We start from the raw sequence: 15,186 nt of genomic DNA, 5'->3' as shown, positions 1-15,186 counted from the left end.
CTTGAAAACCGGACGAGACAGGTGGCAATGAGAATTCCGCGAGAAGTACAGCGGGAAGAAGGGGCGACTAGGGCATCTCCGTCGGTGATCTGAGGGGATGTTACGGCTACAACGTCTTCGTGACCAGGACGCAGAACGTAGTCTGCAGCGATGGCCAAGTTCACGCATGAAAGTGATGAGTCCGCAACAGGTTCAAACTCTGTATCCGTGATCTGGACAACTTCCTCTCTACATGAAATGACGGCTGAAGCAGAATGTAGGAAGTCCCAACCAAGTATAAGTTCATGGATACACGTTGGAAGGATGATAAACTCGATGTGGTGGCGTATGCCGTCGATGAGAACACGAGCAGTACACTGTCCGTCAGGGTGAATGAATGCATTATTAGCACCGCGCAAAATAGGTCCAAGATAAGGCGTTTTTACTTTACGAAGCCGGGAACACAGATCACTCCGAAGAACAGAAACGGCGGCACCAGTATCGATGAGAGCTGACGCGCGAACACCTTCGACAGTCACAGAAAGCATGTTGGCGGGGCGAACAGGAGGAATTTTTGAAGACCGATAAGAAGCAGTTTCCCCTCCAAAAACTGCAACAGTTAGTTTTCCGAGTGCTGGTCGACAAAATGGGAAGTGGGACGAAGCGGTGATGTAGAGCGCCGGTAAGGGGATGGAGAACGACGTCTGCCCGAACGGGAACTATGAGGCAGACTGGGAGCAGCTGGTGGAGAAGGAGAACGCTGTTGAGGGAACGAGTGCGGTAACGAGTGCGGTCCGGGATAGTAGTCGTCTGATCGGCGAGTGCGGTCTCTTTCGTGCTCAGCATAGCCTCGCCTTTCATCCTGCTGGCGCCGGCGGCAGAAGCGAGATATATGGCCGCGTATGCCACAGTAAAAACAAACCGGACGAGGTGGACGCCACTGAGGGTAAGATGGCGCAGCAAGTGCTCTAGTTCCCATCGAAGCCAAATGGTCATAGGAAACGCCAGTAGGCACGGAAGTCACGGTAGGGTTGGGTAGCGAAACAACATCCGCGTAGGTAGGTGTGGAGCGCGCTACCGGAGCAAGATGCGTCGTGGGTGTAGTCATCGCCGTCAACTCCTGCTTTACGACCTCGCGCAAGTCGAAGGTGGGGGTTGGTGCGCAGGCAGCAGGGGGACGCTTTAGGTCTTGTAGTTGAAGCTCCTCGCGGACGATGGTGCGGATAAGAGCACGTAGATCTGGAGAATGAGGAACTTGAGGATCGCTGCTGTCATGTGGAAGACGAATAGATTGCAGCTCGTCGAGGCGTTGACACGTTGAAGTGATGTCTTGGACAGAAGCCGGATTTTGCACGATTAAGGCGTTGAACGCGACAGGCCCAATGCCCTTTAAGATGTGGCGAACGCGTTCGGCTTCCGTCATGCTAGGATTCGCACGGCGGCACAGAGCCAAGACGTCCTCTATGTATGAGGTGTAAGACTCTTGGGGAAGTTGGCGGCGCGTTCCCAGCTTCTGTTTGGCGAATTCTGCACGGCCAGACGAGGAAGCGAAGATTTGCCGCAGCTTCGAGGTAAACGTGGACCAATCCGCGATGTCGGATTCGTGGTTGAAATACCACGTCTTTGCAACACCGGTCAAGTAGAAGGCGACGTGCCTCAATTTCTGGGTGTCGTTCCACTTGTTGCAAGAACTCACGCGGTCGTAGTGGTCGATCCAATCGTCTACGTCATCACCGCGCAGTCCCGCAAAGACAGGGGGATCGCGCTGAGGGCTCGTCACAGTCCAATAGGGCGCCGCAGGTGGGGTCGTCTGTGTGGTAGGGTTTGAGGCGCCGGAAGGGCCGGGGTTGGAAGTGTCCATTGTTGTAGGGGTAGCTGGGGGCAGGCGGCGACCGGAACGGAGCTCCAGGGAGAACGGGAACGCGAGAGGACGTCGGGATCTTGACGTACCTCCACCACTTTATAATACCGAGACCGATCAAGTTGTCAAGCGCTGTTTATTCCACAAAAGGCAACGCCCCAGCTCACGCGCGAAGAAGACGAAGAACAGGGAAGATGATGATGGCTATGTACAAATGAAAACGACGAAGTACGTTAATAGTGCTTACAATATATATATATATATATATATATATATATATATATACATAGCCGCTGACGTGGGGAGCGAGGGGGGCGTTTCGAAGGGAAATAAAGTGCTCACCCAGTGCTGTTTACTTGCCGCTGCTGGCACGAGTTGATTTCTTTCCTCTATTTATATGAAAAAAATTTTGTGGGAGCGCATAAGTTTCCCGAGCCACGTGTAGAGAGCATCACTCTGCCAAATCTCCTTCACCGAGCATCCATCTTGGCCGCAATAGTGACAGCTGTTTTCCCTTCTTCTGCCACGTGCTTGAACCTCAACAATGGCTTAGTAGGTGAACAACACAGGAGCCAACAAAAACGAAAGCGAGACTACATCCGCCTCGCTTTTCCCGTGATCCTTCCGCATACTCACCTTGCCGGGCTCTCCGACGATGAGCTCCGGGAATCTGTGCCGAAGTTCATCATTGTACTGCGGTAGTGGTACCTCATCTATCAATTTATGGCACCCCGTAAATTGCTCACGCCGACCGAAGACGTGCGCGCCAGTGGCAGCTCAGCACGTGCGTTCTTTTACGTCGCCCTTTCCACGGCCATCGCTCTGCGCGTTCTCACGAATTCGGCGCGACTTCGCAGCGTGCTCCCCCCTCACCGCTGCTCCCGCCGGCCGTGCGGCGAGTGTCGTGCGGGTTGTGCGTGCGCCCGTACAGCTTGTTGAACGACTCGGTCCACAGGCACAGCTCGGGCGTGTTGGTGGTGGCCACCGGGATGGCGCCGGCCTCCCGCAGGAGCCTCACGGCCTCGGCGTCGCGCTCGGCGCGGTCCCCCCGCCACGCTGGAAGGCCCGCGTCCACGAGAAGACCTGCGATGCGGGAACCACGACGACGAAAAGAAACAAAAAATAATAATAAGGGCATAGACTTTGGCAACGTTGCAGTAAGAACGAGACATATAAGTGCCCGAAAAGATTTTTTTTATTTTATGCTTAAATGTGCATAACCAAGGGAATAATTATCAAACAATAAGCCCAATTAAAGAAAATAAAAATAAAATTTGAAGTACTTTGAGCACTAGAAGGCCAACGCCAGACATCAAACTGGAAGTAGTCTTTACGACGAGCGACCTATGCATCATTTGGAACTTGTGAAGACATCTCTCATTATATGTGATCCACACGCGTACACAGCATTTACTTTGCATTGCGTACGCCATACCCCTACCACAGGAGATCTGTAGTCTCGTCTCTGTATGTCTACTCTAAACGTGCTTTCAAAATGGTTTGGTTTGGGTGCCTGTGGGTTTCGCTCAATCCACTACGGGGGATTATCATGAATCCGGTGGCAGTAAATCAAAAGAAATGAACACTTAAATGAATGAACGCTGGCGCGTCTCGAACTCGTCCTTCCTCGTCACGTGTTTCTGCTCTAAACCAACAAATCACTCTTGCGGCCTGCGATTCACTGAGGTCATAAAAGGTTTAGGCAGCAACTTCGTGCTCAATGCCAAAATTTGGCAAGAAAAAAATTTATTTCTGATGATTTGTCTGTAGGCGACACGCGGATAATGGAAGAGAAAATAGTCTAGAGGAATTCGAAATCCCGAAGGTAACGCCGGAAGAAGTAAAGAAAGCCTTAGGAGATATGCAAAGGGGGAAGGCAGCTGGGGAGGATCAGGTAACAGCAGATTTGTTGAAGGATGGTGGACAGATTGTTCTAGAGAAACTGGTCACCCTGTATACGCAATACCTCATGACCTCGAGCGTACCGGAATCTTGGAAAAACGCTAACATAATCCTAATCCATAAGAAAGGGGACGCCAAAGACTTGAAAAATTATAGACCGATCAGCTTACTGTCCGTTGCCTACAAAGTATTTACTAAGGTAATTGCAAATAGAATCAGGAACACCTTAGACTTCTGTCAACCAAAGGACCAGGCAGGATTCCGTAAAGGCTACTCAACAATAGACCATATTCACACTATCAATCAAGTGATAGACAAATGTGCAGAATATAAGCAACCGTTATATATAGCTTTCATTGATTACGAGAAAGCGTTTGATTCAGTCGAAACCTCAGCAGTCATGGAGGCATTACGGAATCAGGGTGTAGATGAGCCATATGTAAAAATACTGGAAGATATCTATAGCGGCTCCACAGCCACCGTAGTCCTCCATAAAGCAAGCAACAAAATCCCAATAAAAAAAGGCGTCAGGCGGGGAGATACGATATGTCCAATGCTATTCACAGCGTGTTTACAGGAGGTATTCAGAGACCTGGATTGGGAAGAATTGGGGATAAAAGTTAATGGAGAATACCTTAGTAACTTGCGATTCGCTGATGATATTGCCTTGCTTAGTAACTCAGGGGACCAATTGCAATGCATGCTCACTGACCTGGAGAGGCAAAGCAGAAGAGTGGGTCTAAAAATTAATATGCAGAAAACTAAAGTAATGCTTAACAGTCTCGGGGGAGAACAGCAATTTACAATAGGCAGCGAGGCGCTGGAAGTCGTAAGGGAATACATCTACTTAGGGCAGGTAGTGACGGCGGATCCGGATCATGAGACGGAAATAATCAGAAGAATAAGAATGGGCTGGAGTGCGTTTGGCAGGCATTCCCAAATCATGAACAGCAGGTTGCCGTTATCCCTCAAGAGAAAAGTATATAATAGCTGTGTCTTACCAGTACTCACCTACGGGGCAGAAACCTGGAGGCTTACGAAAAGGGTTCTACTCAAATTGAGGACGACACAACGAGCTATGGAAAGAAGAATGATAGGCGTAACATTAAGGGATAAGAAAAGAGCAGATTGGGTGAGGGAACAAACGCGAGTTAATGACATCTTAGTGGAAATCAAGAAAAAGAAATGGGCATGGGCAGGACATGTAATGAGGAGGGAAGATAACCGATGGTCATTGAGGGTTACGGACTGGATACCAAGGGAAGGGAAGCGTAGCAGAGGGCGGCAGAAAGTTAGGTGGGCGGATGAGATTAAGAAGTTTGCAGGGATGGCATGGCCACAATTAGTACATGACCGGGGTTGTTGGAGAAGTATGGGAGAGGCCTTTGCCCTGCAGTGGGTGCAACCAGGCTGATGATGATGATGATGATGACACGCGTCCATAAAGGGTTAAGCAATTTACTGAGCAAAACAGCTAGCTAGGTATTGTCACGTCGTGGTGACGTTGAAGAACACATTAGCAAATACTGTGAAAGACAACTAACTTTTATTGGGCGAATCTGTGCCCATAGAAACAGGCTACACTTATAGCACAACGATAGCGGCGAACACGGTCGGCGATCGTCGAAAATCTGATCAGCGGGTCAAATGCGTCGGCTTTTATACAGCAGTCATCGAATGTTCCAGACTAATCGTTGGGACCCGTATGCCTTCCACGAAGTTCTACAACATTCGAGTCACGCGATGAAATCAGATAACACAAGGTTCAGCGAAAACAGCCAGCGGATAGAAGCATCGATAACTTTCCAGAAACTTCGGATACATGCAGACACGTCCCGCGCTGTGCGATAACATTTGTTAGGAGGCGAAACGTGGTCGCCCGTTAAATATAAGTACACGTGTCAGTATAAATGTTTTCGATCGTTTCACTGAAACATAAGCAAAGCAGCCCACCTACGCTTCGCGGGTGCGATGTAGAGTGGAGCCCACTATTAAACGGAACACATATGTGTGGCCCTCTAGGTGACGAAAGTTACGCTGAAGACTGCTGTCTGAAGCTATAAGCTATGTCATTGCACTGCGCTGCTGTGAAGAAAATCCTTCAGCGCCACCGACCTCAAGCCATCTGCTACAAAACCGAGCAATTCCGCACTTAGCATATGGGGCGGTTTAGGCATGCTCTACACCGATGTGGTTTCTTTAATTAAACGTGGGCCGCACTGTGTATTTAGGAGAAAAGGCAGGACGACAACAACCACAATGACGCCACGACGGCGAGATCCACACGATCATGACGACGAAACCATGTTGGCCATTGTGTAACGCTAATTCGCTAATTATTAACCAATGGCGGTAACCATAAACTTTACACCAACACTGTTACATCAGCAGCGTTACGCTCACAACTAGCTCACTTAGACAATACTGCTTGCAACACCTAAAGTTGCTTTCCCCGCTTGCCTGAGAGAAACAATAACCGCAGAGATGTATTTGGAAGACGTGGGGGCCATTCTATGGAGGACATGTACGGGAAGTTCTGGTGCATATCTTAATTATGCGCTTTAAAATATTTACTAAGTACTCTTTTTCTCCCAAATGCCATGCAACATACGAGACATGTACTTGGTTTTCGATGTCTCCTCGGTGAACTATATGAAAGCACGTCGTCTATATTTCGCCGAAGTAGGAAGCAGGCTGTAAGTGATGTAGAATAAGCGTATAAGTTTTATACATTTATACTATTTGCATAGGTTAATTGCAGAATACGTAGAAAAATTATTTCTTCAATCGTTCCGAAGTGTCATACTGCCAAAATCCGCAACGTTTTCTAAAGTCATAAAACAACTGCACAATACAGCAAACTCAAATTAATTGAAAATAGGGGACAGGTTAAGTGCAGTGCATAGCGAAACTCTTACGTTCACGGCTTAATTAAGCGCATTGCATAGAATTACTAAACATTTGGGGTATTTTTTTCTCTATTTTCATCTGTTATGCGTGATTCGCCTTCGAGTTCCTGGTCTCCTCGCTGAGCTAAACAAGTCATCTTCTTCATATTTCGTGAAAGCAAGGACGACGTTATGGGTTGTGCGTGCGCGAAGTTCGAAGTCGTTGCATTACTTGGGGGATTTGCAAATAAATTACATGTTCAAGCGTTGTGCGGCGTTATTAGTTAATTTTCTTTCGTGTGACGCAAACTAGCACTCTCTCCTGGCATAATTACAAATTCTACCGAAATCAAACTCTGCGAACATGGGGAGAAACCAATGGGAAATCAGTATGTGACGGTAAATTTGTGTGCATTAAATACAGCCCTTGTAAAAAATTTTATTTAGCAACTGTTTAAAATCGTAATATGGCCACATTTTACCCTACGTTTACCACTGTCCCGAGGAAGCTCTACATTAGATCAAGCTTATATTTGCTGAAAATAAGGGCCAGGTTATTGCGTATTCAATTGCTCCGGAGCGTTATGACAGAGTTTCATTAACAGCGCAAAATTTAGCGCGTTGCCCTGACTTAAGAGGGAGCTTTAACTCAGGCATAACTGCGAGGCCGCCTATTCAAATAAACTTAAAACTAACAAATGCTTTTCTGAGATAATCTTTGGGCTCATTTTAATAAGATTTGTTGTATTTAAGAGAGAAAGGTAAATTCTAGGGACTGTTAGAAGAGGAATTTCTATTTATGGCGTTACTGCATTACGAGAATTTTCGAAAAAATGTAAACGTGAAAAAAATAGAAGTACGAAGTTTACAAATTTGTAACTTTGCACAACGAACAAATATCGCTGTTATACAAATTGCATTCGTTAAAGCATCCAAAGTGGACAACATTTCTCATACTAATTTCTATCTTACCTGAATCTGTTGCAACGTTTACAAGGGCATTGCTAAAATCCTGCTCCCATATTAGTGGCGTGCTTAATAGCCATGTACAATACAGCAAGTCTGTCTGCTTTATTTGTGGTATGAGATGCATTTGACAGAATTGTGATACCTTTCTGCATTGCTGAGTTACAAAGTTGTGAACTTGACACTTTCGTTTTTGAAAATTTGCAATTTTTGACAAGGTTTATTATAAAATCGAAGGCCTAAATAAAACATTCGCCCCCAAACGTCACTAAACTTTACCTTTTGCCTCTTAAGTTCTATAAACTTCAGAAAATTTAGCGCACCGGTTGCCGAGAAGAATGATTTCTCCTTTCCCGTGTATTCAGATAGGAGCCCTCAAGCTAAAGCTACATCTAAACTACAATTGCCGCTGAGGTAATACTTAGCGAAAATGAGGAACCACTAGTGAAAATCTCCAAGGGAAGTTTAATGCGTGTGTATGCAATGCACACATTCAAAAAATTTGTTAAACAAGTATTCAAAAGTTCCTCACGTACATTGTCGGCTATATTTCCCGTTGTCTCGAGGGAAGCGTACGTTACAACCAAGTTTATATATATGAACAACCGGGGAATTTTAGCATGACGAAATTGTGACGTTTCTGCGTTAATTACGAGCCTTACAAACATTTGGTGAACCGTCGTTCTTGTGTTTTTTTTTTTTCATGCGTTATAGGAGTATCGTTGTAGGTTTTACCGGAGCCAAACAGGAAGAACCTTCTCCTTTCTGCGCGTAAGTAACCCCGCCGTTAGGCTGCGTTAGCAGAGCAACACTCACGCCATCTCTCGTACTACCCTGCAAGCGTACCGACCGCCGCAGTAAAGCCACGCGGCGAAGTCGCATTACAGGAGACGGTAGCTATGCGAGTAAACAACATATCAGGGGACGCGTGACAGTCGCGCATCCCGACGAAGTTTTGGAGTGAGCGAAGCTCAGATTAAAATTGATCATGAAGAACGACTGAGGAATATGGAAACAGTCAAATGGGCTGGGAGAGTATTCAGATACATCTAAAGGAAAAAAATCATTGATGCACAGCGGAGGAAAAGAACTAGGAAGCTTACCAGCAAGTATGGGACCGGTATGGTAAACATGTCAACAAATAATGTTGGTGGCAGCAGTGGAAAATAAACCTGCTATGATTGACTACCTAAGAGATAGAAACGAGATCAGAAAAGAAGCAATTTATGATAACCCAAAGAGAACCTATTTACTTTTCGAAGCGAGTTCAGGATGCCTTAGAACGCTGTTATAAAGCGAAGGACATCAAGAAGGAAGAAGCCTGCCTTTGCTGCGGCAAAGAGATAAATTATGGGACACGTTATGTTAGAATGTCGAAATATCTACCCAGCTGTCGGTTTAGGCTCCTCTGGCCTCCTTGAAGACCTTGCGTTTAGGGATAGCAAGAAAAAAGGAAACGTGGCCGCGATAGAGATAAGTAAAAGGCGATTAGAGCTTTGGTGGCAGAAAAGCAAGGAGACCACAAACAACGGAGGCGTTGTTATGTCTGCAGTACTCCCCTTTGGTTCACGCTTCCGTCTTCAGATAAGATTATCACGCTCACCCGCAGTAGCTTTTCTTTTTATTTTTGCGCCAATATGATTGGTCAGGAAACGCACAAAGAGAGTGTTTGACAAGAATAAACGGGATTGCCTTCCGGGCCTCAGTGCTCATCGTACGTTTCTCGATCACCGGCGGTCACTCTGCCACCGAATACGTAAAACCGTACAAAAAAGAACACATTTACCAATAGTTGTTAAGAAAGTTTGATGCTGGGAATTTTTTATGGATTTTTTCAGATAGGTAGGACATTAGCCAAAAATAGACAACAGCTTGATGGCAGAACCCACCGCCTCGTTTCTAAGGAGACGCTCATAGCATCCATCGAACCATCCATCCAGCTGACATCCGCGTCTCCGGTAACCCGGTGTTCGCTGAACGCTATAAGTTCACGGAGAAGTTAAAACTCTCAGTGCCCTTTTGGAGGATCCATACTACGCGCCAGAACAAAGTGTGATTCAAAATTATTGGCAGCGATGACTGGTGGCACAAAAGACACTAGAAACAATTATTATTATTTGGCAAGGGATCAATATTTTTTGCTCTTTATTATGAAACAAAATAATATAACTAGCGCTTAGAGGAAGTGCTTAAACAGCAGCACCCGCGCTCTCTTCAAGGTTCTTCAAGGATCCGTTCTTGGGCCTGTTTCTCTTCCTACTGCTCATAAAATACGTTTTGTCAGCTAATCAACTCTCTTGATTACTTCTATTTGGTGACGAACTTAACGCTATTTAAGACTGCCAACAGTGCTGCCGACTGCATTCACTTACAAGATTTTTTTTTATACTCTCAAACTGTGTAGAGACAATAAGCCCGCCTTAAATGTTTCCAAAGCTACGGTACATTAGATTACACGGGGAAAACGCGTCATGTACACTTTTCATACACCCCTCGCCATGCTCCATTGACCAGGGTCAACAAAATTAAAGATCTTGGTGTTTACTTCGACAAAAGTCTAAGCTTCTGTTCATGCGTTAAAGATGCGGAACAATGACCCTTCGTGCCCTTGGTCTTGTTTTTCATGTATCGCACGACTTCCGCTCACATGTTGGCTTTGTGAAATTGTGTTCTACTGTGTGCCATCCACTACTATTGATTCTGCTGCACATACTCCAGATCTTTCAAATATACCGCAACACGCACCTCTAAAATCATCATCAGCCTGGTTACGCCCAATGCAGGGCAAAGGCCTCTCCCATACTTCTCCAACTACCCCGGTCATGTACTAATTGTGGCCATATTGTCCCTGCAAACTTCTTAATCTCATCCGCCCACCTAACGTTCTGCCGCCCCCTGCTAACTTTGCCACAGCTAACTTTAGCCACAGTTTAAAAATATGCAAAGGCCACGTAGATGGACAGAACCAAGGTAATGCTGTTTGCCGTCGCTTGGAGATACTCAGATTATTTTTTTTTTCTTTCCGCCTAATTAGATGATGAGCTTTAATTAATTAATGAGCTTCTCAAATATTATAGTTAGATGAAAAGTGTGAATGAGAAAGTTGTAGAGCCACATGAAAAACTCCCGATACAGCTTTCTCTTGCTCGATACGTGCTACATTAAAGTGTTTTTCCTAGTGTAAAAGAAGCCCGCGAATACCTACCAAGTGCCTCGAGCGGCCAGACGCGCGCCGATTTTGAGTGCGCTTGCGGGCTTCTTTCACGCTCGGAATAACACCTGTATGGAGCTCGTATTACCTACAGAAAGCTGTATCGGGGGTGTTTCACGTTTCTCGACAATTGTTTGATTGATACTTTTCATCTAGTTATAATATTGGAAAATACTATGAATAAATTAGTAGTAATTATGCAAGTACACGGAATGCAAAAAATAATCTGAGTATCTCCAAGCGACAGCAAACAACATTACCTTGGTTCTGTCCAGCTACGTGGTATTCCCATATTTTGAAGTTCTGGCTAAAGTTAGCTGGGGCATACTTATATGTAGATAGTCATGTTGTATGATTTCAGCCTCTTTGTTTTCCGCTGCCCTATCTCACTTTGTTTTGTGTGCCACATTTGCCTTTTCCGCACATTTGTTTCTTGCGCATTACTTTTATTGCAATAGCAATTACATTGTCACGTAGTAGCAACTGTGATATAGAACACAGTAGCGAAACCGTGAATTGCGAAACGAACTTTTAAATTGGGCGAACCTGTGCCCAGAAAAAAAAAATGCTACACTCGCAGCCCAACGACAGCGGCGAGCACACTCGGCGATCATCGGTATCTGATCTGCGGGTCAAGCACTTCGGCGTTTATATGCATGACTCGTTCAACGTTCCAGCGTAATCGCTGGCGCCGGCGTGCCTTCCCGAAAGTAGGGCGCGTCTTGCGCTGAGCGATGAATTTATGGTACAGGTGGAACACAGTCCAAGGATGTATAAGTACACGTGTCAGTGTGAACACTGCAAGAGAATTTGAAAGGCCTAAGCCTCTCTATGCCTACCCAACCACGAAACCCGTCAGTCCGTCTGTCACGTAAGACGAATCGCTGCTATAAAGACATTAATGCATAAAATAAATTCCAAAGGAAGCACGTTGGCGGTCGTCAATTCCGAGCCTACGACCCCACGCTCAGAATCCGAGTGTCTTACCCACTGGGCTACACGCTTGCAGAAGGGTTAACATATCTTAAACGTTTGAATGTGCTATACCGACAGTACAATATAAATGTCCGAGGAGAACAGTTTCTACGAAGGCTTTGTTAAAAGGTTTGGTGATGATGGAATTAAACGCTATCCTGGGACCACATTCTGAGCCAACTTGGAGCCTTGCAAAGAGAGAAATATTGAGATTTTGCGAAAATTCAGTGCCAAGCCCGCCACATCGCCAATGCGTTTCGGTGGTCGCGGGATGCGCTTTAGGTTGGGGCGTTCCTTTAGCTACCGAAATGCCCCCCGATCTCCGATGGCTCATGAGCTGCGCGTCGCGCAACACACGCACACAAGCAGTCAATGAGTGGATAAGGACGATGAGTAGTGATAAGGGTTTATATGAGTCTCATCACAGTTGATAATGATTCGTCTGGAATGCATAAGGTGCTAAAGAGCGATAATGACTTATAATCGTTGGAGCAATTCGAAAAAGTTTAATAACACCTATAAGGGTTGTATCAAGTCCAATAAGTTCCATAAAAGCAGATGGGTTGATTGGGGTCGGCTCATGACCGATAAGGTTGATAAGTGCAAATAAGGGTTAATTGAGATAACGTTGATACCGATCGATAAGGGTTGATAAGGCTCGGATCAAGTCCGATAAGGTTGATAACAACCCATAAACAGTCTTAATGGTTGGACCCACTCCGATAAGGTTGATAACGACCGATAAGGGTTGATAAGGGTTTATTCTCATCGAGTCAAGTTTCATAACATTGATAACGACACCCGGCTGCGTGGACATAAGCAGGTGGCGCAATGCTTAATTATGCATACGTAGACAACCCCCAGAGAAGTTTCTGCGTGATTTTTGTTTTCTTTTTTTTTTTGTCGTCGTCGTTGCTTTCGGCGTTGACGTAGGGAACATGCACATACTTAGGTATATGTGTGCTGTAAGCCATGCCATGCTCATTTGTGGGCCATATTACCCCACTATCCTATCACTAAAGTTGGTAGTAGCAGGTTTTACATTCTTGACCAAGTTATGCTTCAGAATTTTCAGAATGGTAGCCCACAAACAAATTACACGAAACAAAGCAGTGACATCGCATGCATTTTATCCTAACTATTCTCATTTTATTAAAAGTGCGAAACAGTATCAGAGCTCACACCTAAATGTGATGTACTTTGACTGGCGCAGTTCCGCACTATCTCCGGGATCGGCCCCTGAAAGAGCTTTGAAACATACTCGATACGAGAATCGGGCGGTGAAGCAGCTAAGAAGGACATGGCATTAAATAAATAGGCATAGATGAAATTGTAAGACGGCAGGATTCTCACAACAGCTCGATCTCCTCTTACGCCACGGGCGCGTGCCTCAGTAAATGGAATAGAACACCGTTAAGGACTTTCCGTGTGGAAGCCAGCGCCTTGAGACACTCCGCGTGATGTTTTGCGTTCATCAATAATTGCGCATAAAAATACTGATTTTTGTACATTTAACGTGTTTTCTGCAAAGCATTTAACACGTTAAATGTACGATTTCCCTTCGCGTCATAACTTTACCGGTACGTGACGAAAGACGTCTAGGATCGTTGATTTCCCGATCGCGCAGAGACCGGTGCACAGCGCAAAATGTGTTCTGACCTCAGTTTAGACAACTCTGCATGCTGGAATGAATTGTAAAACAGCCCACGCAGGCTCTGCGGATCATGCAAGCCATTTCGGCATGTGCCATCGTTTTGCCACGCGTAGTCGTCGAGGTACCGTGGATAGAATAGTGCCTGCCGGTGCGTAGTTTCCGCAGCGAAGCACCGTGTCCCTAACATCGCGCAAGCGTGCGTGCCCTCCTCCTCCCTCTCCCCCCCTCCTTTTGTTGTCAGAATGGCGGCCGAGACGCTCCGGCGAAACGCTAATCGCAGTATACCCTAAATGACGATCACTATTTCTTTCTCTCTCTCTCTCTCTCTCTCTCTCTCTCTCTCTCTCAACCACAGAACAGCGTCTGCATTTGGCGTAGTGTCGCAGTATCTGCGACGTCCAGGCACCGCCCTTCACCACGGTGACCTACTTTCGCGCGTCACTCTTACTCACCCCGTCTCTATACTCCGTTTCATACATCAGATGCAACGCTGTAGAGGCTACAGATACTTTTTGCAGTGGCTGCGTTCGTTCTTAGAAACAGTTCGGGGTCTTTTGATAGATTTTTGTGAACATTTTCTTTATATAAAATCAGTTCTAAACGTAAATAAGGATTTGCCCTCAGCAGCAAAGCATGTGCTCATCCGGCTGCTAACACGTTCTTTTATACCCATTTGTTTTTCGTTGTTTTTTTATTTGCAGCCAGTCGCGGCAGCCTGACGTGCACGCTCACGCGAGCAGCGAAGCATAGACGGAACGCGCGGAGTGATAACTTCGCTTCACCGCACTTCTTGCGTAGCTCCCAGAGCGTTGCATCTGATGTATAAAACGGAGTATAGTCCCAGATCGTGTTGGTTGAGAGGGACGAAGCAGCCAACACGGCGCATGGATTCCCGTGAAGAGGGGAACCGCCCCAGCAAATCAAGCCATCCTTATGCTTATTAAAGATGTTTTCTCTCTCTCGCGCGCGCGCGCGGATTTCCCGCCAAGCGCCGGTTGCTGCAGCAACGAAAGATGAAACCTTCCGTCTCGAAATTGCGTCGCACAGGCGACAGGTGGCCGCTGCCGTCAGTGCACTGACGGGTGCACGACATTGTTACTTTATCTGTCCTCGCAAGCAAAGATACCCCCCCCCCCCCACTCACCCCTAAAGGAAAAGAGTATACAGGGTGTTTCGGCGAGCACTTTAAAAATTTGTTTGAAAATTGCCGGTGGCAGATAGCCCAATTCTAGCCTATGAGCTGGTCTGCTCAAAGAAGGGCACATTACTTCCACAAGAAATTGAGATGCATAATCAAATAATTAGCATAATTTCACCAATTAACTTTTTAACTCATTCGCTTATAGCACATATTGCCATATGCAAATTCTAGAGGGTGAGACTGCAAGGCCCGTTCATTTCGAAAGAATTGTGTGGCTTCCACCATTTACGAGGTACTTGCCGTCGAACTTACGGTAAAAATCCACTGTCGCCCCACTTACTTTCTTAACAAAACGTCGTTTTATGCACTGAAGCACAAAAGTAAAAGGAACGCCAATGCATTTCTCCGCAACGTTCGGGAGATCATGTCTCAAAGCTGGTGTCGTCCTGAGAATTCTTTCCAACTGTATCTGCTTTGCGAAGTCCTCGGCTCGAATTTGCAAATTGCAACACGTGCCATAAGGTGATTAGTTAGAAACATAATTAGTGAATTTTCGTTAATTAGTCGGTCGTGCATTTCAACTTTTTTTTTTTTTTTGCCAGCAAGGTG

General features: G+C 46.0%; 1 protein-coding gene across 1 annotated transcript in view; it reads right to left on the bottom strand.

The window, feature by feature from the left end:
* LOC142576425 (fatty-acid amide hydrolase 2-like) overlaps positions 1-15,186 on the bottom strand; it is a 65,918-nt gene that overhangs the window by 13,917 nt on the left and 36,815 nt on the right. The window contains exon 3 of the mRNA XM_075686555.1: positions 2,714-2,923. Coding sequence (XP_075542670.1) covers positions 2,714-2,923 — 210 coding nt within the window. The remainder of the gene's footprint in view (positions 1-2,713; positions 2,924-15,186) is intronic.

The sequence above is a fragment of the Dermacentor variabilis genome, chromosome 3 (genome assembly GCF_050947875.1).
Source record: "Dermacentor variabilis isolate Ectoservices chromosome 3, ASM5094787v1, whole genome shotgun sequence".
NCBI classification, from domain to species: Eukaryota; Metazoa; Arthropoda; class Arachnida; order Ixodida; family Ixodidae; genus Dermacentor; species Dermacentor variabilis.
This window is presented reverse-complemented; position numbering and strand designations above follow the sequence as displayed.